Here is a 24,032-nt window from a genome sequence, read left to right as displayed (position 1 = left end):
GTTTATTATTAGCAGTTCATATTGTTATGAAGGAGCACTGCCTTCAAATCAATAGATTCAATAAGTTCAATTTAATGTCAGAGCAATGTGTACAATAATACATGCTGGAATTCTTTTTCTTTAGAGGACAGAGCGACTCAGGTTAGCAAGAGCTACACTCTTCTGTGCCATCAGGAAGGTGAAATGTGAGTGTGCACAGAAAATTCACAGACAACTTTGTGACACCAGGTTCATGTACAAACCACCACCCTGCACGTCAACACCGGCAACACCTCCCTTACTGTTAGGCTGAATGCCTTCTATGCATGATTTGGATTCTTCGAATGATAATAACATCAAGAAACGACCCCTCTCCACCGATGACCCTTCCTAGCAGCAAACGGATGATGCTTTGAGGTATTTGGAGGCCCATGATAAAATAGGCCAAAGTCAGCAAAGGGAAATCTTGCCTATCTGTTGGAATTCTTTAACAAAGTAATATACAGGATAGACAAAGGAGAGTCAGTGGATATTGTTTACTTGGATCTTCAGAAGGCCTTTAACAAAGTGGCACACTTGAGGCTGCTAAAAAAGATAGGAGCCCATAATAATACGGGAATGGTAGTGAATGGATAGAAGATTGGTTAATTGGCAGGAAACACAGAGTAGGAATAAAGGGGGTCTTTCCTAGTTGGCTGCCAGTGACTAGTGGTGTTCCACAGACATCTGTGTTTTTGCTTCTTTTCACATTACAGGTAGTCCCCGAGTTATGAACGTCCGACTTACAGACAACTCGTACTTACGAACTGAGGAAGGAGAACGCTAGCCGCCGTATTAAGTCGTTGCCGTTGACACTCTGTTGAGTGTTTAACTTTGTATTTGTCTTAAATTTTTCTTAGTAAGATTCACCCTGACCCTGCCCCCCCCCCCCCCCCCGCCCCCCGTTCCGGTGGGCTGGTGACGCAGTGAGATCAGAGCCGGGCTGGAGAATGGAGTTGCCTGAGTTTGATCCAGTGATAGACAGTTCCCATGCCAGATTGATGTCGATCTAGTGACTCCGTACCATCTGTGCTGGGTTGATGTCAAACTCGCAACTGGACCACGTAAAAAAAACACTGCCACCTTCAGTTTAAATTCCCACAAGGAATATTGTGGATGATCAAATACCCAAACCCAGCACAGCCCCCACTTGTCTCATTTAGCCTGTTTCAATGGGGTGGTCCTTAGGACCCAGCGGACCTCAGGAGCTGGCAAAGCTCGGGAACTGCCGCCGGCAGTGTTTCTGTTCCATTGACGGGAAGCGATCGCGATTGAAAATAAAGTGGAAATAATAAAGTATTTGGAAAGAGGTGAAACACCATCAGTCATTGGAAAAGTGTTAGGCTACAGTCGGTCAACAACTGGAACAATTTTAAAGGATAATGGATGAAGTGAGAATAATGGAGCATTTGAAAGGCACTGCCCCAATGAAAGCTACAATTATTACTAAGCAATGCAGTGGTTTAATTATTGGAATACATATGGTTCTTAAGTGTTTTATATGCATAGAAAGGTAAAATATATATTATATACTAAGACAAACGTTTGACTAACTGACACTAAATAATACCGGATGTACTTGTTCCGACTTACGTACAAATCCGACTTAAAGACGGGCTCAGGAACAGAACTCGTACGTAACCCGGGGACTGCCTGTATATGTCAATGATTTGGATGACAAAATTGATGCTTGGTATCCAAGTTTGCAGATTACAAAGGGTCAGGTAGTGTTGAGGAAGAGGAGCTTTGCAGGACTGAGACAAATTAGGGGAATGGGCAAAGAATTGGCAGTTGGAATATAGTGTAGAGAAGTGTATTATTATGCATTTAATAGAAGGAATCAAGGTGTAGACTTTTTTCTAAACGGAGAAAATTAAAAAATCAGAGGTGCAAAGGGACTATGGCATTCTCTTGCAGATTGAGTCGGTGGTAAGGAAGGTAAATGCAATGTTAGCACTCATTTCTAGACGACTAGAATATAAGAGCAAGAATGTAATGCTGAAGCATTGTAAGGCATTGGTCAGACCACACTTGGAGTATTGTGAACAGGTTTGAGCCCCTTATCTAAGAAAAGATGTGCTAGCAATGGAGAGAGTTGAGAGGAGGTTTTATATATGAGGAGTGAATGATGGCTCTGGACATGTACTCATTGGAATTTAAAAGAATGAGGGGGTGGGATCTCATTGACACTGATCGACTAATGGAAGACCTGGATACAGTGAATGAGGAGAGAATGTTTCCTATAGTGGGGAGTGTAGGATCAGAGGGCACACTCAGAATAGAAGGATGTTCATTTAGTACAGAGATGAGAAATTTCTTTAGCTGGAGGGTAGTGACCCTGTGGAATTCATTGCCGCAAATAGCTGTGGAGGCCAAGTTGTTGGGTATATTGAAAGTTGAGGTTAATAGGTTCTTCATTAGTCAGAGTATTTAAGGTTATGGGTGGAAGACAGAAGAATGTGGTTGAGAGGGGTAATAAATCAGGTGTGAAGGAATGGCAGAGCAGACCTGATCGGCCATATGACCTAATTCTGCTCCTGTGTTTTATGGTCTTATGGTGTTTTGCTTTTACGCTGCCTTTTATGTCCCTAGTCAGCCACATTTACTTCATCCTCCCTTTAGAATGCTTCTTCCTCTTTAGGAGGTATGAATGCTACATCTTTTGAAATACTCTCAGAAACACCAATCATTGCTGCTCTTACCAACCCCGCCAGTTTCCCCTTACAATCATCTTTGGCCTGCTTTTCTTTCATGCCTCTGTAGCTCCCTTTATTTATCTGTAATACTGAGATCCAATTTTAGCTTCTCTATCTCTATCTGCAGGGTGAATTCTATCACCATTATTGAATTGACTTTATGTCTTACATTCTTCACATACATGAGGAGTAAAATCTTTCTGTTACATCTCTCTCTAAATGTGCAATGTGCAATCACAGTAACTTATATAGAACAGTCAATGTAGCATAGAATACACTCAAATCAGCATGAATTAATCATTCTGATAGCCTGGTGGAAGAAGCTACCCCGGAGCCTGTTGGTCCTGGCTTTTATGCTTTGGTACCATTTCTGAATGTGTCTTGGGTCTCCGATGATCCTACGGGCCCTTTTTATATACCTGTCTTTGTAAATGTCCTGAATCATGGCAAGTTCACAACTTCAGATGCGCTGGGTTGTCCTCACCACTCTCTGCAGAAAAGGGTGGTATAGTTCCCGTACCAAGCAGTGATGCAGCCAGTCAGGATGCTCTCAACTGTGCCCCTGTAGAAAGTTCTTAAGAGTTTAGGGGCCCATACCAAACTTCCTCAACCATCTGAAGTGAAAGAGGTGCTGTTGTGCCCTCTTTCACCATGCAGCCGGTATGTACAGACCACGTGAGGTCCTTGGTGATATGGATGTCGAGGAACTTAAAACTGTTTACCCTCTCAAGACCAGATCCATTGATGTCAATAGGGGTTAGCCGGTTTCCATTCCTGCTGTAATCCACAACCAGCTCCTTTGTTTTTGCGACATTGAGGGAAAGGTTATTTTCTTGACACCAATGTGTCAGAGAGATGACTTCTTCCCTGTAGGCCACCTTGTTATTGTTTGAGATAAGGCCAATCAATGTAGTGTCCTGGGCAAATTTATTCAGTAGATTAGAGCTATAGGTGGTGACACAGTCATGGGTATACAGGGAGTAAAGGAGGGGATTTTGTACACAGCCCTGAGGGGTTCCTATATTGAGAGTCAGAGAGGTGGAAGTGAGGGAGCCGACTCTTACCACTTGCCGGAGGTCTGACAGGAAGTCCAGGATCCAGCTGCACAGGGCAGGGTCAAGGCTAAGGTCTTTGAGCTTCTTGTTAAGCCTGGATGGAACTGTGGTGTTGAATGCTGAACTGTAGTCCAAGAACAGCATTTTCACACAAGCATCCTTCTTCAGATGTGTAAGGATGGTATGTAGAGCACTGACTATTGTGTCGTCTGTCAATTAGTTGTGTCGGTAGATGAATTGTAGGGGATCCAGTTTGGGTGGTAGCAAGCTGCAGATGTAATCCTTGACCAGCCTCTCAAAGTATTTGGTTATTATTGAGGTGGGTGCAACAGGACGCCAGTCATGCAGGCATGTTACCTTTGACAATGATAGATAATTTGAAGCAGTGAAGGGCACTCTACACTGGGATAGGGAGAGATCAAAAATGTCTGTAAACACACCTGCCAGTTGTGCTGCATACCTCCTGAGTACTCGCACTGGGATGTCATCCAGTCCTGCAACCTGTGACTGTCCACTTGTTGGAAACATCTGCTTACATCAGTCTCAGAGATAACCAGGTTGCAGGTTGTAGCAGTGGCTTTCCTCGGAGGCTCAGAATTAGCAACCTCGAACTGAGCATAAAAGCAATTGAGCTCATCTCGGGGAGAGGCTACAATGTTGGCAGCACCACAGAGTTTGGCTTTAAAGTCTGCGATGGTATGCAGTCTTTGCCACAAGTCATGTGCGCTATTCGTTGTGAGTCTTGACTCAGTCTTGTCCCTGTATTATTGTTCAGCAGCTTTGATAGCTTTGCGCAGATCATAGCTGCTTTCTTGAGCTCTAGCTGATCGTCAGCAATGCAAGCTCTATGTCGCATGGTAAGTGCTGCTTACACAGAACTATTGATCAAGGGTTTCTGGTTAGGGAAGATCCTGACCAACTTCTAGGGGACAACATTGTCAATGCACTTCCAGTTGAAGCACATGACTCCATCAGTGAACTCAGAGGCATCCTCATCATGGAAGACATTCCAGTCAACATCATTGAAGCAGTCCTTCAGCATGGAGGCGAATTGGCCAGACCAACAGTGGATGGTTTTAACTATGGCCGCCTCTGTTTCAGCGTCTGCCTGTACATCAGCAAAAGCAGGATCAAAGAGTAATCTGATTTTTCACAAGCTGGGCGAAGAAGAGCTTTGTAAGCATTGCAGAAAGGAGTATAACAGTGGTCAGGTATCTTACTTCCATGACTGAATTGAATTTTAGAAAGGCAGAGTTTGTGCAGGTGCGGCAAAGACTTCAGAAGGTAAATTGGAAGGAACTGCTTGATGTTGAGTCAGTTGAGGAACAATGGGGTCGATTTATAGAGGTAATAATATCAAAGAGGATACTAAAAGCTTTTTCAAGTATATAAGGGGTAAAAGACAGGTGAGAGTAGATATAGAACCAATAGAAAATGATGCTAGGGAAATTGTAATGGGAGATAAGGAGATGACGGAGGAACTGAACGAGTATTTTGCATCAGTCTTCACTGGGGAAGACATCAGCAGTATTCCGGACACTCAAGGGTGTCAGGGAAGAGAAGTTTGCGCAGTCACAATTACGACAGAGAAAGTACTCAGGAAGCTGAATAGCCTGAGGGTAGATAAATCTCCCGGACCAGATGGAATGCACCCTTGTGTTCTGAAGGAAGTAGCTATGGAGATTGCGGAGGCATTAGCAATGCTCTTTCAAAAGTCAATAGATTCTGGCATGGTTCCGGAGGATTGGAAGATTGCAAATGTCACTCTGCTATTTAAGAAGGAGGCAAGGAAGCGAAAAGGAAGTTATAGACCTGTTAGCTTGACATCGGTGGTTGGGAAGTTGTTGGAGTCAATTGTCAAGGATGAGGTTATGGAGTACCTGGAGGCATATGACAAGATAGGCAGAACTCAGCATGGTTTCCTTAAAGGAAAATCCTGCCTGACAAATCTTTTGGAATTTTTTGAGGAAATTACAAGTAGGCTAGACAAGGGAGATGCAGTGAATGTTGTGTATTTGGATTTTCAGAAGGCCTTTGATAAAGTGCCACACATGAGGCTGCTAAACAAGATAAAAAGCCCGTGGAATTATGGGAAAGTTACATACATGGATAGAGCGTTGGCTGATTAGCAGGAAACAGAGAGTGGGAATAAAGGCATCCCATTCAAATTGGCTGCCGGTTACCAGTGGTGATCCACAGGGGTCTGTGTTGGGGCTGCTTCTTTTTATGTTGTCTATCAATGATTTGGATTATGGAATAGATGGCTTTATGGCTAAGTTTGCTGATGATATAAAGATAGGTGGAGGGGCTGGTAGTGCTGAGGAAACAGAGTCTGCAGAGAGACTTGGATAGATTGGGAGAATGGGGAAAGAAGTGGCAAATGAAATACAATGTTGGAAAGTGTAAGGTCATGCACTTTGGTAGAAGAAATAAGCGGGTAGACTATTATTTAAATGGGGAGAGAATTCAAAGTTCTGAGATGCAACAGGACTTGGGAGTCCTCGTACAGGATACCCTTAAGGTTAATCTCCAGGTTGAGTCAGTGGTGAAGAAGGCGAATACAATGTTGGCACTCATTTTTAGAGGAATGGAGTATAGGAGCAGGGATGTGATGTTGAGGCTCTATAAGGCACTGGTAAGACCTCACTGCACTATGTGCAGTTTTGGCCTCCTTATTTAAGAAAGGATGTGCTGGCTTTGGAGGGGTTTCAGAAAAGATTCACTAGAATGATTCCGGGAATGAGAGGATTGACATATGAGGAACATTTGACCACTCTTGGACTGTACTCCTGGGAGTTTAGAAGAATGAGAGGGACCTCATAGAAACATTTCGAATGTTGGACAGAGTGGATGTGGCAAAGTTGTTTCCCATGGTGGGGGAGTCTAGTACAAGAGGGCATGACTTGAGGATTGCAGGGCACCCATTCAGAACAGAGATGCGAAGAAATTTTTTTAGCCAGAGGGTGGTGAATCTGTGGAATCTGTTGCCACAGGCGGCAGTGGAGGTCAAGTCATTGGGTATATTTAAGGCAGAGATTGATAGGTATCTGAGTAGCCAGGGCATCAAAGGTTATGGTGAGAAGGCGGGGAAGTGGGACTAAATGGGAAAATGGATCAGCTCGTGATAAAATAGCGGAGCAGATATGATGGGCCAAATGGCCGATTTCTGCTCCTTTGTCTTATGGTCTAATATATTCAGTATAGGGAATGTCCATACCCAGTGTCGGGAGAAGCACGTGAAGATATATATTAAATGAAGATATATATTAAAACATTGAAGAATAGACAGGTATGTAAGGAATACTGAAAAAATAGTAATAATGTTAACAATATGGCAAATGAAAATGTGAGAGCTATAGTGAAGAGGGAAATTCAGATTGCCAAAAGGTAGGTTGAGAAGCTTATTGCTGATAATGTTAAGATTGACCCTAAGTGATTTTTTCATTACTTTAGTAGTAAAAGTCAAGGAGGAATTAAGTGTATTAGGAATAATATGAGGTGATAAATTTTGCAGAGGACAAAGCAAATGCCGTTAACTTGTGTTTTGCTAAAGTATTCACCTGCGAAGATGATGGCAATATGCTAGTTAAGTGTAGAGAAAAATAAGGTTGTTTTTAATGACTAGAGATCTTGGGAAGTGAGGTCCTGCTTCAGCTGAAAAGGCTGAAAGTTGATAAATCTCCAGGGCCAGATTCCATATATCCAAAGGTACTTAAAGAGGTCTGTGATTATATATACAAACCCCCAATATGCATTTTTCAAAAATTATTGAAGACTGCTGAAATCCTTAAGAGCTGGAAATGGGCTAATGTTGTCCCAGTATACAAGAAGGGTTCCCCGGTAATATGGACCAGTAAGCTTAACGTGTATTGCGGGTAAAATAATGGAAACAATAATAAAGAATGAGATGGAAAAGCAGCTGATAGACCAGGCACGTTAACAAAATGCCGGCATGGGTTCAGAACGGGGAATCCATGTTTTACTAATATGCTGGAGTTCTATGAAGAGACAACTAAAATTTATTATAACAGTAGAGTAGTTGATATCATTTACTTGGACCTCAGAAGGCTTTTGATAGGGTATCCCACAAGAGGTTAATAATCAATTTAGAAGAGGTTGGGATTCAAGGGCAAGGTGTGCAAATGGGTCAAAAACAGAAAGCCATGAATTGTGGTGAGAAGATCGTTTTCACACCTAGAAGATGTTAAAAATAGGGTTCCACAGGGCTTGGGGCTGCTGCTGCTTTACAAATTTAAATTAATGATTTAGGTAATTACATAACAAATAAACTAGTAAAGTTTGCTGGGGACACAAAATTGGGGGGGGGGGTTGGGTTGATAACATTCTGGCAGCAAAATTAAACAGTTGGATCTAAACAAAATCCAGATAACAGATGAAATTTAATACAAGTAAATGTAAAATATTACATACAGGAAGTAGAAATATTAGATATAAATATACAGGGGGTTACTGAGTTGGAAAGTGCACTCTATGAGAAGGATTTGGGCATTCTGGTAGACTCATCACTGTCAACATCTAGACAATGCACAGAAGCAGTTAGGAAGGCTAATAAAATGTTGGGCTATATAATGCACTCAGTGGAGTTTGTCAAGAGGCATTCTCCTTAAGCTGTATAATGTGCTTGTGAGGCCATATCTTGAATACTGTGTACAATTTTGGTCCCCATCTTGTGTGAGGGAGAGGTGACTATGCTCATTCCAGGTCTGCAGAGTATGAGCAACGAAGAAAGATTGAAAGAATTAAATCTTTTTAGCCAAAGTAGATGTAGAATGAGAGGAAATATGATAGAAGCAATCAAAATCATTATGGGTATAAGTAAAGTTGATGTCAGCTGCTACTTCAAAATTAATCAGGAACACAGGGCAAAAATTCAAATGCTAGAAGAACTGAACGAGTCAAACAGCATCTGTTAAGGCAAAAAGTGTATGTCAACAATTCAGGCCTCTCTTTTATAGAGGATCTCAACCTGAAAAGTCAACATAAACTTCCTGTCTCCACAGATACTGCTTGACCCACTGTTCCAGCAGTCTGTTTTTGTTCAGGGTCATACACCTCTTTCTATTTGCATGACTGGGCCCTCTGATTAATCTTTATTTCTTGGAAATAAGTTTGTGATTGTTCAGTATCATGGACTGACTAGATTCATAGATGACACTTGATCTTCTCTCAAATTCTAGAATCATAGTGAAGATTTCTCATTGCACAGAAGATATCTATTTGGTATATGAAATCTCTGCTGGCTGTGCAGAAGAGATAATCACACTAGTTTCATAAACCCCATTGGTTTATCATGGTCCTGTATATTTTTCTCTCCCAACTGATTTTTAAAATATTTTTAGAAAGCCTTGAAAGATTATTTTCATTAATTACTTTAAGCATTGAATGTAAATGCTAACTACTGTCTGAAAATAAAAATCTTCACATCACTCTCATATGTTATGTTGAATATTTAGAAAAAACATTTTCCTGATCTTTGAACCATTTGCTAATTTTACAACATCTTTCTGTGCACCTGTCTAAGCTAATCACGATCTTGTACTTGTTGAATTTCCTTTTAATATGCTTTCTCCAAGAACAATCATTCATGGTGGTGAATATTGGTAGCTCAGGTTGAAGTGTTTGATGTTGAAGTATTCACCGAGCTTGGTAATTTAGCTTAGAGATATTTCATCACCAGTCAAAGAGACATCCTCAGTGCTCAGTTGTTGGTGTTTCTCCCTGGGAGTGCTTGCATTTATATAGGCCCCACTTGCTTGCCTCGGTCCTGATTGGCTACCTCTTTAGTTGACCTTTGAATTCTATTGGCCCGCGTTTCTTTGGCTCTTAGTATGTTGTAGATGGTGTCTGTTTATATATGTTTGTTTACAGAGTTATCAGAAGAGAACCATGCTTCTAAAAATTATCATGCCTTCTTTGTGTTTGCATGCACCAGAACCTCCACAGTGTCCCAGTTAAAGCAGTGTCCTTTTTTGGTCTTCTACCAAGATTAGCAACAGTGGATCGTGCCTCTGTACTGCCAGTTTGTGGTCCTGTAAATGTGTTGAGAGTTTACATCCTGTCTGGGCGACTTAGTTCTTGTTGCAGTCTCCACAGGTGCTTTAGTTGGTTGTCTTTACTGGTACCTTGGATTCTTGAGACAAGCTTCCTTAAAGTTGCCTTTGGTTTGTGAGCAATTATAATGCTGTGAGGTTCAAGCAGTTGAGCTATCATTTCTGATATAAATAAAGTAGGGCAAGGTTGAATGTTTCAATATGTGTCGAGTACGGTCTGCATGACTTTCTCTCCTTAGTAAGCATCTCCTGATAAAATTCTCTGGGTAACCAATGTTCTGGAGCACTTTGAATATGTGCTTCTCTTCCTTGGCTTGAAGTTCAGTGGTGCTGGATAGTGTTTGTGCACTCTTAAGTAAGGTGCAAATGCAGTTTTAGTTGTGGTAGGCTGGATGGTTGCTATGGTAGCTCAATACTTGGTCCATGTGTGTACCTTTCCTGTAGACAGACGTCTCTAATGTACTATATGTCCTGGTGACAAGTACATCCAGGGATGTGAGGTGCTTGTTACTTTCTCTTTCCTTGTAAACTTAATGTCGGTTAATATGTCATTGATAGCTGCACACTGATGGCTATGGTATGTCTACTCTGCACACAGCAAGACATCCAGGGATGTGAGTTGGTTGTTACTTTCTCTTTCCATTGTAAACTTGATGTTGCTAAATATGTCGTTGATAGCTGCACACTGATGGCTGTGATGATGTGTCTACTCTGCACACAGCAATACAGATTCAACTTCCTTGATCTATTAAATTAAACAGTTTTTTTTTTGGAAGCAGCTTTAGTTTGACCAGGATTCATAGATATTCACATTAAAGCAATTGTAAATACAGTAATTTAGCATCAAAGTAATTGTTCCTGACTATCCATGCGTGCTATATACTATAATAGGGTTACCAACATTATTAAAACTTGAAAGTGTTTTCCTGCAGATATAATAGATGTTTTATGAGGATACGTTGTTCTTTAATTTTAAGTTAAGCTTTTCATTCTTTCCTTTTATTTTTCACTATCTTTTATCCTCTGTGAGCTTTGGAAATTTACATTTTGCTGTTTTAACATATAATTAGATATTCCTTAGCATTTTTATTTTATTTAGTAGTAGTGCAGCTTTAACCCAACAGTAAATAATCTCGATTCTCTTAATTGTTTTGAAGAGATACAATTACCTGCGTTTCTTTATTGATCATTGATGATTTCTTCTTCTCCATTCCTTTGACCTACTTCCTTACCAACTTTCTTCAGTCCTTGAACTTGTTCTTTTAGTTAGAGAGCCCATATTCTTCAGAGTTTTTTTTTTCCTGGAAGTTTTCTTTATTTCTTGTACCATTAAATTTTCTTCAAGGCCTTTCTTTTCTGATTAGTACTTACTGTACACCTCTAACCATTGGAACATGTATTGGAATATATATTTTTATGTATTTTCACATTTGCATATTTTAAAAATGGCTGTTTTCTGTGAAAACTTCATCACAACATTCCAATATTAAGTAAAAAGAAAATGTTTTATTAAATGTTTATCATGAAATTTTATTTCATGCTCATTTTGATCTTTTATTGTAGGAAACCAATGAAATTGTAGCTATCAAGAAGTTCAAGGATAGTGAAGGTGAGTAAAAACTGAGAGTGCATTTCTAAATTGCTTTGTTTTATAATCATGTTAATTATATAACTTGTGGCCATACCCTTGTCTGTCATGAAAAATATTTTGTACATAAAATGAATTGCAATTTTATAATTTTAGATCTTGTAGAACTTCAATCCCTTCATGTGATCTCACTATCAGCAGGCCTTAATCAGTGATGATTAAAGGCATCTTCTTTCATATGAATAGAGTGCACCTCAAGGTTGTGCACTTAGCCCCCTACTCTACTATCTATACACACTCGACTATGTTACTGAGCACAGCTCCTACCTCACCCACAAGTTTTCAGATGGTACTACTCTTGTTAGACAAATCACAGGTGGTGACGAGTCAACTTACCGACGAGAGGACACTTGATTGAGTGGTTTAGCAATAACAACTTCTCGCTCAACATTATAAAGCTAAAAAGCTGATTGTTAACTTCAGAAAGGGGAAGAATGGTGTACATGCACCAGTCTACATGAGCTTGGTGAAAGAAAGAGTCAGCAACTTTAAATCCCTAGCCTTTAACTTACCGGATGACATGACCTGTCCTGAGCTCAGAACATACATACATTTGGCCCTCCTGGAACCAATCCCCAACAAACAGGGATGCTCAAGTCAGTGGACTTTAGGACCCAGTGGAGCTCCAGACCTTATTTAACCTGTCTCAGTACGGTGGACTTTAAGACCCGGTGGACCTCAGGACCCATCGCCCACAGTGTTTCTGTTCCGGATAACAAACACGACTGAAATTACAGTGGAAATAATAAAGCGATTGGAAAGAAGTGAAATGACATCGGTCATTGGAAAAGCGTTAGGTTACAGTCGGTCAGTGATCGGAACAATTTTAAAGAATAAAGTGAGAATAGTGGAGCATGTGAAGGCCCTGGCCTGGTGAAAGCTACAATTATTACTAAACAACACAGTAGTTTAATTATTGAAATACATATGTTTCTTAAGTGTTTTATATGCATAGAAATGTAAAAGTATATACTAAGACAAACGTCTGACTAACTGACGCTAAATAATACCGGATGTACCTGTTCAGTTTTTTTTCGATTCCTGTTCCGTGGTAACCTATGCACATCCGTCCAGATACTTTAAATCATCTCTAGATTATTTATAATACTTAATACAATGTAAATGCTATGTAAATAGTTGTTATACTGTATTGTTTAGGGAATAATGACAAGGAAAAAAAGTCTGTACATGCTCAAACAACAAGTGCTGGAGAGAGAACTTCTGGGTTTTCCCGATCCGCAGTTGCTTGAATCCATGCATGCTGAACCTGCGGATAAGGAGAGCTGACTGTACAATCGTAAGGGAAGTGCTCCGGCATCTTTACCTTAGTAAAATTCAAAATGAAATTTATTATCAGAATACATACATGTCATCACATGCAACCTTGAGATTCTTTTTCCTGCAGGTATACTCAGCAAATCAATAGAATCATAACTGTAAGTAGGACCAATCAACAACAAACTGCAAATGCAAATATAAATAAATAGCAATAAATAACAAGAGTATGAAATAACCAGAAAGAGCCCTTAAAGTGAAAGATCATTAGTTGTGGAAGTATCAGAAATAGAAAGAGTGTAGTTATCCCCTTTTGTTCAAGAGCCTGATAATTGAGGGGTAGTAACTGATCTTGAACCTGGTAGTGCAAGTCCTGCGGCATTTGTACCTTCTACCTGATGGCAGCAGTGAGATGCTGAGTGGTGATCTCTGATGACGGATGTTGCATTTCTATGACAACATTTCATGTAAATCAATGGTTGGGAGGGATTTACCTGTGATAGACTGAGCTAAGTCCACTAGCTTTTGTAGGATTTTCTGCTCAAACGCATTGGTGTTCCCATACCAGGCTGTAATGCAGTCAGTCAATACACTTTTGCCACACATCTGTAGAAGTTCGTCAAAGTTTTTGATGACATGCCAACTCACTGGAGACTCCTAAGGAAGAAGAGGCATTGTTGTGCTTTTTTGCTATTACATTTATATGATGCGTCCAGGTTAGGTCCTCTGAGATACTGACACCCAGGAACTTAAAGTTACTGACCCTCTCCGCATCTAATCCTTCGATGAGTACTGGTTCATGTACCACTGGTTTCCCCCTCCTGAAATCTATAATCAGTTCCTTGGTCTTAAAGTGAAAGATCACTAGTTGTGGGAAAACAGTTAGGGTTGTTGTTACGACACCACTCAGCCAAATTTTCAGTCTTCCTGCTGTATGCTGATTCATCACCAGCTTTGATACGGCCCACCAAAGTGGTGTCATCAGCGTATTTGTGTATGGTGTTGGAGCTGTACTTAGCCACACAGTCATAGGTGTAAAGTGAACTGAGAAGGGGGCTAAGCACATTTCCTGTGGGATTTCTGTGCAGATGATACAGAATCCAATTGCACAAGGGGGTATTGAGGCCCAGGACTTGGAGTTTACTGATTAATTTTGAGGGGTGATAGTATTAAATGCTGAGCTATAATTGATAAAGATCATCTTGATGTATGCATCTTTGCTGTCCAGATGTTCCAGAGCTGTGTCTTCTTAGGAAGTTTGGCTGGTCAACAAACTTCTACCAATGTATTGTTGGAAAGGTATCCTAACTTGATTGCATCATGGTTTGGTACGGCAATTCAAATGCACAGGAACATAAAAAGCTGCTGCGTGTAGTGGACTCTGCCCAATACATCAAGGGCACATCCCTCCCCATTTCTGATTGCATTTACAGGAGGTGTTGCCTCAAGAGTGCAATATCTATCATCAATGATCCCCACCACCCTTGCTATGCCTCTGTTTGCAGCTACCATTGGATAGGAGATGCTTAAACCGAAGTCCTACACCACCAAGTTCAAGAACAGCTACTTCCCTTCAACCATTTGGTTCTTGACCATAATCACTATGTTTTAGCAGCACTATGATCACTTTACACCAAGATGAATCTTCTTTGTAGAATTGTGGTCTTTCTTGTAAAAATTGTATAATTTATCTCTAAGTTCTTCTTTTGAATGCAGCTGGAATGATACTATATATATACCCGTGATGCTGTTGCAAGTTTTTTGTTGCACTTACGCATATGACAATACCTCTTTTATATAGGTATAGATAACTCACTTGCACTATCCTCAACAGGATCAGGATTAACCATGCCTGGAATGGCATGATGATGCACAGTTGGCACCATAAAATTATACTTTATGATGACCGTGAAAACGTTGCGTAAACCACGAAGTACAATTTAACATCTGCCTCTGAGATGAGAGTGAGAGCAACATTTGGAGTTGCTGCTCTTTATTCTCTGCAACTTTAAAACTTGTTTTCATCTTTTCCCAATTCTGAAGGGTACTTTCCATAGGTACTGTCTGATTGACACTGTTTCCAGCGTTTTTACTTTTATTTATGTTGAAAATTACATCTGCTCTTTGTCAGTGTTATGAGATGGATAGGAATCCTGAAGTTAAACTGTGACAATAGTTTCTGCTGCTGAAGTTATATTTTTAAAAATTCTATCAAATGGTAATGTGAAAAACATGGATTGTACTTTTCTTTCTATTAGTTTTGTGTTTAAGAAAGGAATCAGTTACTGTACTGTGTTATTATTAAAGAAAACTTGAAATTTCACAGAATTTTTAAGGTGCTTTATTGTAGTATTTGCTTTCAAAATTTGGTTCCAAGCTGCAATCAATATTGGGACACATGCACAAGTCTTGGTCAAAAAGAAAGGGTTTAAGAATAAAGTGAGCTTGGAAGATTAAAAATGAAATTCCAGGGTTTGATACTGAAGCATCTGTGACATTTGCTGAGGCTAACGATGAAATAATTTAATCTTAAAGTAGCAAAGGTGTGAGCCAAAGGCAGAGGCTACATCATTTGTTTTATAATTAACTCAATTGTGTGCACAGATTTGATGGTTCTGTCTCAGTTCTGCTACCCTGACTTAGAACATCTGGTGGTCAAATGTCATCCACTTTTTTCTGCCAAAAGCGTTTTCTGCTGTCATCCTGGTTGCTGTGTACATTCTACCCCAGCCAATGTCAGACTGACATCAGAGGAGCTGAGCACCATAATCAACAATCATGAGAAAATACTCTGATGCATTCCTGATCATCTGGGGGACTTCAACCAGGGCAGCTTGAAGAAGTCTTTGACCAAGTACCACCAACATGTCACCTGTTGAACCAGAGGAACCAAATCACCTGACTGCTGTTAAACACCACTAACAAGAGCACTTACTGTGCCATTCCACACCCGCACTTTAGCAAATCAGATTACCAAGATGTATTTCTACTTGTAGCATATAGGGCTCAATCTGTGGCGTTCAAGACCGGTGATCCAGAACTCTACACGAAGTCCAGGTACAACCTACAGAAGATTATCTTAACAGCAAAAAGTAACTCCTTCTGAATCAGATACACATCAGCTATGGTTGGGTATATAGACTATTACTTACTATAGGGCAAAACCCAACATTATAAATGGCTGTGATGCTTAACAACCTGATGAGTTTAATGATTTTTATGCACACTTTGAAAGGGAGAACAAAACTACCTGTGCAAATTCTTTCAGTTGATGACCTTGTGATATACTGTATGTCTCGGGGGCCAATCTCAGAACACCTTTCAAGAGGGTCAGGCTCCAACAGTGTACTTGGCAGGGCACTGAAAAACTGGGTGGAGAGTTCAAGGATATCTTCTGTTACGAACCCCGTAACTGGGTGTCTTACCAGCAAAGAAAGAAGTGTCCGTTGGAGTCTGGTGATACTATTTTCAACAATATTTATTATCAAAAATATACAAAATAATATCAATGCGAATATACAGAGAATATGTGTTAGCAATACTAAACCTAAAAGTGTGGGTATAATAATAATCACTAATGAAACAAGCTCTATCGTTGTCTAGGGGATAATGAATTGTCAGATGGAAATATAAAGTTCAGTTCAGTTCACGCAGGCTGCGGTAGTTGTTAGTCACGGTGTTTCAATTGTTGGAGAGAGAGAGAACGTGCGAACAGTAATAGCTATTATCTTGCCAACCTTCCTTTACGATCTTGATCCGTCGATGCGTTGTTGTTGTGGCCATTCACGTATGACCCCTCCGTCCTTTAGACCGTTCTTCCGTGGTGGACTCGTCACCCAGGCAAGGGTGGACACACACACAAGCCCCCACCGGTCTTGCTACAAAACACTGTGAGTTAAAATTTACCGACCCTTCGTTCGGTCTCCAATGTCCCACACTGCCTCATGGCTTTCTGCTGCTCACTAGCATTTCTCCTGGTTCATCTGAGGGGTGTTACCCCAGACCCCACTTTTATCCCCACTCACAGGGTCTCAGGTGTCAGTCAGGTAGAGATGATGTAACCCATCAAACCAGCCCACTCTGGTTGTCCCCTGAGGGGTTTCAATGAATAGAACAGTACCAAGTACATGATCCTTCTCCAAAAGACAATAGCAGTAATCAATGGTTCTGTTCCGCTTTTGTTAGTAGGAGCCCTTCACCCTGGGTAACTCTTAGCTTTGTCTCTCTCTCATTAAGTTTCATGAGCTGTTATCAATAACAACTGCCCTGGCAGAGTCCCTTTTGTCTCTCTTACTTCCTTGTGAGCAGCATCGAAATTGTAGCAATTTGTGATTTTCCAAAAAGGGGGGGGCATTGGTGACTCTGCACCCTTCTGCCCATCAGAGGTGTTCATCCTTAGTAACACTTCAATCTCTCAGTGCTCCATTTGGAGGTCTCCACCTACTTATAAAGGGAATCGATCATATTTGTGCTCAAGAAAAGCAGGCTGAGCTGCCTCAGATCCGATTGCCCAACAGCATTCATATCAACTGTGATGAAGTGCTTTGAGAGGTTGGTCATGGCTGGAATTAATTCCTGCTTAAGTAGGGATCTGGACCCGCTACAATTTGCCTATTGCCTTAATAGGTCTACAGCAAATACAATGTCACTATCTCTCCACTCATTCTTGGATCACCTGGACAATAGCAATACTTAGTACAGTTCAGCATTTAACAGAATCATACCCTCAGTACTAATCAACAGGCTTCAAAACTTGAGCCTCTGTTCCTCCCTCTGCAACTGGATTTTTGACTTCCTCATTGGGAGACATAGTCAATGAAGATTAGAAGAAATAATGTTGTAAAGTAATGTAATTGATGGAAATTTACATAATTCACAACCACTGACATTGTGTTGTCACCTGGACTTATTTCCACTTGGGATAATTTACTTATTTAATTATTTATGGTTTTATATTGCTATATTTCTACACTATTCTTGGTTGGTGCAACTGTAACAAAACCCAATTTCCCTCGGGATCAATAAAGTATGTCTGTCTGTCTGTCTGTTTCACTTTGTCTGATGTGATGTTGTAATTAGATGAAGAGTTTTTAGCGTGCTTTGAGTTTAGTTTTTTGGTTTTCAATAAATGAGTTTCCACAGCTTTTCTGAAATATAAAATGCCTCTGCCATTTTTTTTTTCAAAAACCTACATTGGTGACCCTGATGCTGTAGGATGATTCCAGAGTTATTGAATATGCTGGCCAACAGAGTTGCTTTGAAGTTGCCTGAGTTTTAGAAGCAAATGCTGTTGCTTGGTTCATACAATATTTCTATGTAGTAGTGTTGCTCAGCAACTGCACAGCTGCGAGAGCAGTGAGTCTCCTAGAACACCCGCCTGAATGTGATAAATATTGATTGCTGAAACTCACCTTTTATAGACTTTTGGAAAATTGGAGTCTGAGCGCGTCAAACAGTTACACTCCTTGCCTGGCCTTGGTGATGATAAACCATCGGAGCTAATGGACCACATGCTGTCTCACCTGGGGAATCACAGTCCTTGTTTTATTTTTAAAGAACTCTTCACGCAGCAAATGCCCATAGCACATAGCCCATGCTAATGTACCCATGATGAACTATAGGGAGCTTGCTAAAATGGCTGATAGTCTACATTCAATGAGACATAGATACCTCATTCTTCCTCTTTTCTCTACCTCAATAAGCCTGGACAGCAAGGCCTCCAACATAAAGGACACCCGTACCTGCAAAACACAGCACCAGGGCTGTGCTTTTACCATGCTCACTTTGGTAGGAATGCTAGGAAGTGTCAGCTGCCTTATAGCTTTGACAGTGCCAGTGCATCGGGACATCAGAGGTCTGTGAAGCCCATGGGTTCCAGCTGCAGGGGTTATCTACTGTTCATTACGGACACCTCTTTCAGGACAATGCTTCTTGTGTGACTTGAGTGCTCAGTCAGGTGAGTGTACTGCCAGCATTGCCTTTTGATGAGAAGGTAAAGAATGATGGAACCTCACTGGAGGCTAAAAATGGCAGCAAGATCCAGACTTACAGGACTTGAACGGGATTTGATCAGGGACCTGGAGGTAAAGGAACCATTAGGAGGTAGTGACCATAATATGATATGTTTTAACCTACAATTTGAGAAGGAGAAGGGAAAATCGGATGTGTCAGTATTACAGTTGAACAAAGGGAACTATGGAGCTATGGAGGGAGGAGCTGGCCAAAGTTCAGTGGAACAATACCCTTGCAGGGAAGACAGTGGAACGAAAATAGCAGGTATTTCTGGGAATAATGCAGAAGGTGCAGGATCGGTTCATTCCATCGAGGAAGAAAGATCCTAAGGGGAGTAAGGGGTGGCCGTGGCTGATGAGGGAAGTAAACAGCAGTGTAAAAATAAAAGAGAAGTATAACATAGCAAAGATGAGTGGGAAACCAGGGGACTGGGAAGCTTTTAAAGAGCAACAGAAGATAACAAAAAAGGCAATATGCCAAGAAAAAATGAGGTACGAAGGTAAACTAGCCAAGAATGTAAAGGAAGATAGTAAAAGCTTCTTTAGGTATGTGAATAGCAAAAAAATAGTTAAGACCAAAATTGGACCATTGAAGACAGAAACGGGTGAATTTATTATGGGGAACAAGGAAATGGCAGATGAGTTGAACAAGTACTTTGGATCTGTCTTCACTAGGGAAGACACAAACAATCTCCCAGATGTAATAGTGGCCAAAGGAACAAGGGTAAAGGATGAACTGAAGGAAATTTATATTAGGCAAGAAACGGTGTTGGATAGATTGTTGAGTCTGAAGGCTGATAAGTCCCTGGGATCTGATGGTCTGCATCCCAGGGTACTTAAAGAGGTGGCTCTAGAAATCGTGGACGCATTAGTAATCATTTTCCAATGTTCTATAGATTCAGGAGCAGTTCCTGCTGACTGGAGGGTGGCTAATGTTGTCCCACTTTTCAAGAAAGGAGGGAGAGAGAAAACAGGGAATTATAGACCGGTTAGCCTGACGTCAGTGGTGGGAAAGATGCTGGAATCAATTATAAAAGAGGAAATTATGACACATTTGGATAGCAGTAGAAGGATCAGTCCAAGTCAGCATGGATTTATGAAGGGAAAATCATGCTTGACTAATTTTCTGGAGTTTTTTGAGGATGTAACTATGAAAATGGACAAGGGAGAGCGAGTGGATGTAGTGTACCTGGACTTCCAGAAAGCTTTTGATAAAGTCCCACATAGGAGATTAGTGGGCAAAATTAGGGCACATGGTATTGGGGGCAGAGTACTGACATGGATTGAAAGTTGGCTGGCTGACAGGAAACAAAGAGTAGCGATTAACGGATCTCTTTCGGAATGGCAGGCTGTGACCAGTGGGGTACCGCAAGGTTCAGTGCTGGGACCACAGCTGTTTACAATATACGTTAATGATTTAGATGAAGGGATTAAAAGTAACATTAGCAAATTTGCTGATGACACAAAGCTGGGTGGCAGTGTGAAATGTCAGGAAGATGTTATGAGAATGCAGGGTGACTTGGACAGGTTGGGTGAGTGGGCAAATGTATGGCAGATGCAGTTTAATGTGGATAAATGTGAGGTTATCCACTTTGGTGGCAAGAACAGGAAGGCAGATTACTATCTAAATGGAGTCAAGTTAGGAAAAGGGGAAGTACAACGAGATCTAGGTGTTCTTGTACATCAGTTAATGAAAGCAAGCATGCAGGTACAGCAGGCAGTGAAGAAAGCTAATGGCATGCTGGCCTTTATAACAAGAGGAATTGAGTATAGGAGTAAAGAGGTCCTTCTGCAGCTGTACAGGGCCCTGGTGAGACCCCACCTGGAGTATTGTGTGCAGTTTTGGTCTCCAAATTTGAGGAAGGACATTCTTGCTATTGAGGGAGTGCAGCGTAGGTTCACAAGGTTAATTCCCAGAATGGCGGGACTGTCATATGTTGAAAGGTTGGAGTGATTGGGCTTGTATGCACTGGAATTTAGAAGGATGAGAGGGGATCTGATTGAGACATATAAGATTATTAAGGGATTGGACACGCTGGAGGCAGGAAGCATGTTCCTGCTGATGGGTGAGCCCAGAACTAGAGGCCACAGTTTAAGAATAAGGGGTAGGCCATTTAGAACTGAGATGCGGAAAAACTTTTTCACCCAGAGAGTGGTGGATATGTGGAATGCTTTGCCCCAGAAGGCAGTGGAGGCCAAGTCTCTGGATGCATTCAAGAGAGAGCTAGATAGAGCTCTTATAAATAGCGGGGTCAAGAGATATGGGGAGAGGGCAGGAACGGGGTACTGATTGTGTATGATCAGCCATGATCACAGTGAATTGCGGTGCTGGCTAGAAGGGCTGAATGGCCTACTCCTGCACCTATTGTCTATTGACATGATGGGTGCCTCTCTGCTTCAGTGGGCAACCTTACAAGTAGGACTTTGTCCTGGCTAAAGTGGCTAGACTTCTGCTTGGTGCAGATTTCCTGTGTGCCCAACGGCTGTTGGTCAGTCTTAAGAACTGCTGGCTTGTGGATGTCAAGGACTTTGGATTGTTACCCTGTGCTCCCTGTAAGTTCCCCACAGCAACTCTGTCAAGCACATGTACTACCACTTGTGAGTTTGCTCAACTGCAGGGTGAATTCCCAAACCTCACCAAGCCCATATTCTCCGCAACAGTCATAAAACATGGGGGTCGAGCACCACATTTCCACAACTGGCCTGCCAGTTCAAGCCTGTGTGACTGATTGCATCACTGTCTGGTACCCAGATGCCTGTGTATGGAGGCAAAAATTATCCATGGACCCCAAAACGTGGCCTCTTTATAGGTCAGAGCATAAATGGGAAAATATAAAGGGAAGGAAAGGTTTGAAGGAAATTGCAATTATCATTGGAGATTTTAAGCTAGGTATTGATTGCACGAATTAAACTGGCAAGGGTTTTTTATTAGAAGAATGCATTAACAATTGCTTTTTGAAACAGAACATTTGAGAGTCTACAAGAGAATAGGTTATCTTTGATTTGGTCATATGCAATGAAGAATGATTAATAAGGGGTCTTGTGGGGAAAGATCCCATGTGGTGGGGAGGGTATGAGAATTAGTGACCATAATATGACAGAATTCCAAATGAAGTTTGAATTGAACTTCTCGGGACCGTAACAAGTGGCTTCAATTTAAATGAGAACAATTGTAAGACCAGAAGTCCATAAGACATAGGAGCAGAATTAGGCCATTTGGCCTATTGAATCTACTCTGCTATTCAGTCATGTCTGATCCTTTTTCTTCCTCCTCCTCAGTCCAATTCCCAGGTCTTCTTCCCTTAACCTTTGATGCCGTAGCCAATCAAGAACCTATCAATCTCTGCCTTGTGGTAACAAATTCCACAAATTCACTACTCTCCGGCTATAGAAATTTCTCTGTATCTTTGTTTTAAATGGTTACCCTTGTATCCTGAGGTTGTGACCTCTTGTCCTAGACTCCCACATCATGGGAAATATCCTTTCCACGTTTACTATGTCTAGGCCTTTGAACATTGGAAAGGTTTCAATGAGATCTCTCTTCTCCCCCCCCCCCACCTCCCATCATCCTTCTGAATTCCAGCGAAGCCAGACCTAGACCCATATGTTCCTCATATGATACCCCTTTCATTCCTGGAATCATCTTTGTGAACCTCCTCTGGACCCTCTCCAATGCCAGCACATCTTTTCTTAGATGAGGAGCTCAAAACTGTTCACAATGCTTAAGATGAGGCCTCACCAGTATGTTATAAATTCTCAGTATCACATTCCTGTTCTTGTATTCTAGACCTCTTAAATGCTAATATTGCATTTGCCTTCCTCACCACTGTCTCAACCTGCAAATTTACTTTTAGGTTGCTCTGCACAAGGACTCACAAATCCCTTTGCATCTCAGATTTTTGGATTTTCTTCCCATTTAGTCTGCACATTTATTTCTTCTACTAAAGTGCATGACCAATCTGTCTTAAGTCCTTCTGCAGCTTTTCTGTTTCTTCAACACTACCTGCCCCTCCACCAATCTTCATATCACCTGCAAGCTTGGCAACAAAACCCCCTATCCCATTGTCTAATCATTGATATACAGCATAAAAAGAAGCAAACCCAACACCAAACCCTGTGGAACACCATTAGTCACTGGCAGCCAACCAGAAAAGATTCCTTTTAGTCGCACACACTGTCTCCTACCAATCAGCTAATGTTCTAACCATGCTAGTAACTTTTCTGTAATACCATGGCTTTTAACTTGGTAAGCAGCCTCATGTGTAGTGCCTTGTCAAAGGCCTTCTGAAAGTCCAAATACACAACATCCACTACATCCCTTTTATCTATCCTACTTAAAATATCCTCAAAGAATTCCAACAGGTTCGTGAGACAAGATTTTCCCTGAAGGAAACCATGCTGACTTTATCCTATCTTGTCCCGTGTCACCAAGTACTTTATAAATTCAATTGACTCCAACATCTTCCCCAACCACTGAGGTCAGGCTAACTGGTCTGTAATTTCCTTTCTGCTGACTTCCTCCTTTCTTAAAGAGTTAAATTGTGGCGACCCACTTTCTGCGCAGGCGAACCGGCTCACAAATAGCTAGCATGCAGGGGGAGACTTTGGTAATGCACCTCTGACGTCATTTCCTCCCAGAGAGGGCGGGTGCTAGAGATTAAATGCTAGCGCCGCGAAGTTTGAATAAACTAGTCTCCAAACGACTTATGGACTCATGTCGTTATTTCAGTGCTGTGTGTAGCACATCGCTACATTGGTGACCCCGACAGTCCAAACGGGATTTGGACCAAAGTGACCAACTCTTCATCTGTTCACGCAGTTTCGCTAAAACTGCCGACTTTCTGGACGCTGCGACCATGCGTGTGGTTTAGCCAAGCAGAAGCCCAGTTCCAGATTCGGCAGATATCCTCTGATTCCACGCGTTACTACCACATGGTGAGCGCCCTTGACCAAGAGACGGCTGCCCAGGTTGCGGATTTCATACTGTCGCCCCCGGAAGAAGGCAAATATGAAGCATTCAAAGCGCTGCTCATTGGGACCTTTGGCCTCTCACGGCATGAGCGAGGTGCCCACCTGCTTCACCTGGACGGTTTGGGAGACAGACTGCCGTCAGCATTGATGAACTAGATGCTGTCCCTGGCTGACGGACACAAGCCCTGCCTCATGTTCGAGCAAGCGTTCCTAGAGCAACTGCCCAAGGACATACATCTGCTGCTGGCCAATGCAGATTTCAGCGACTCCTGGAAGGTGGTAGCCCA

General features: G+C 41.5%; 1 protein-coding gene across 4 annotated transcripts in view; it reads left to right on the top strand.

Annotated features, from left to right (window-relative positions):
• cdkl5 (cyclin dependent kinase like 5) overlaps nt 1-24,032 on the top strand; it is a 202,894-nt gene that overhangs the window by 92,063 nt on the left and 86,799 nt on the right. For 2 of the 4 annotated variants that reach the window (XM_059967969.1, XM_059967970.1), the window contains exon 4: nt 11,404-11,449. In XM_059967969.1, the coding sequence (XP_059823952.1) occupies nt 11,404-11,449 (46 nt within the window). Of the gene's footprint in view, nt 1-168; nt 186-11,402; nt 11,450-24,032 lie in introns of those variants that run through there. The other 2 variants (XM_059967971.1, XM_059967972.1) reach the window with 2 other exon arrangements.

The sequence above is a fragment of the Hypanus sabinus genome, chromosome 4 (assembly GCF_030144855.1).
Source record: "Hypanus sabinus isolate sHypSab1 chromosome 4, sHypSab1.hap1, whole genome shotgun sequence".
NCBI lineage: Eukaryota > Metazoa > Chordata > Chondrichthyes > Myliobatiformes > Dasyatidae > Hypanus > Hypanus sabinus.
The sequence above is the reverse complement of the archived record's forward strand: the minus strand, read 5'-3'. Positions and strand labels throughout refer to the sequence as shown.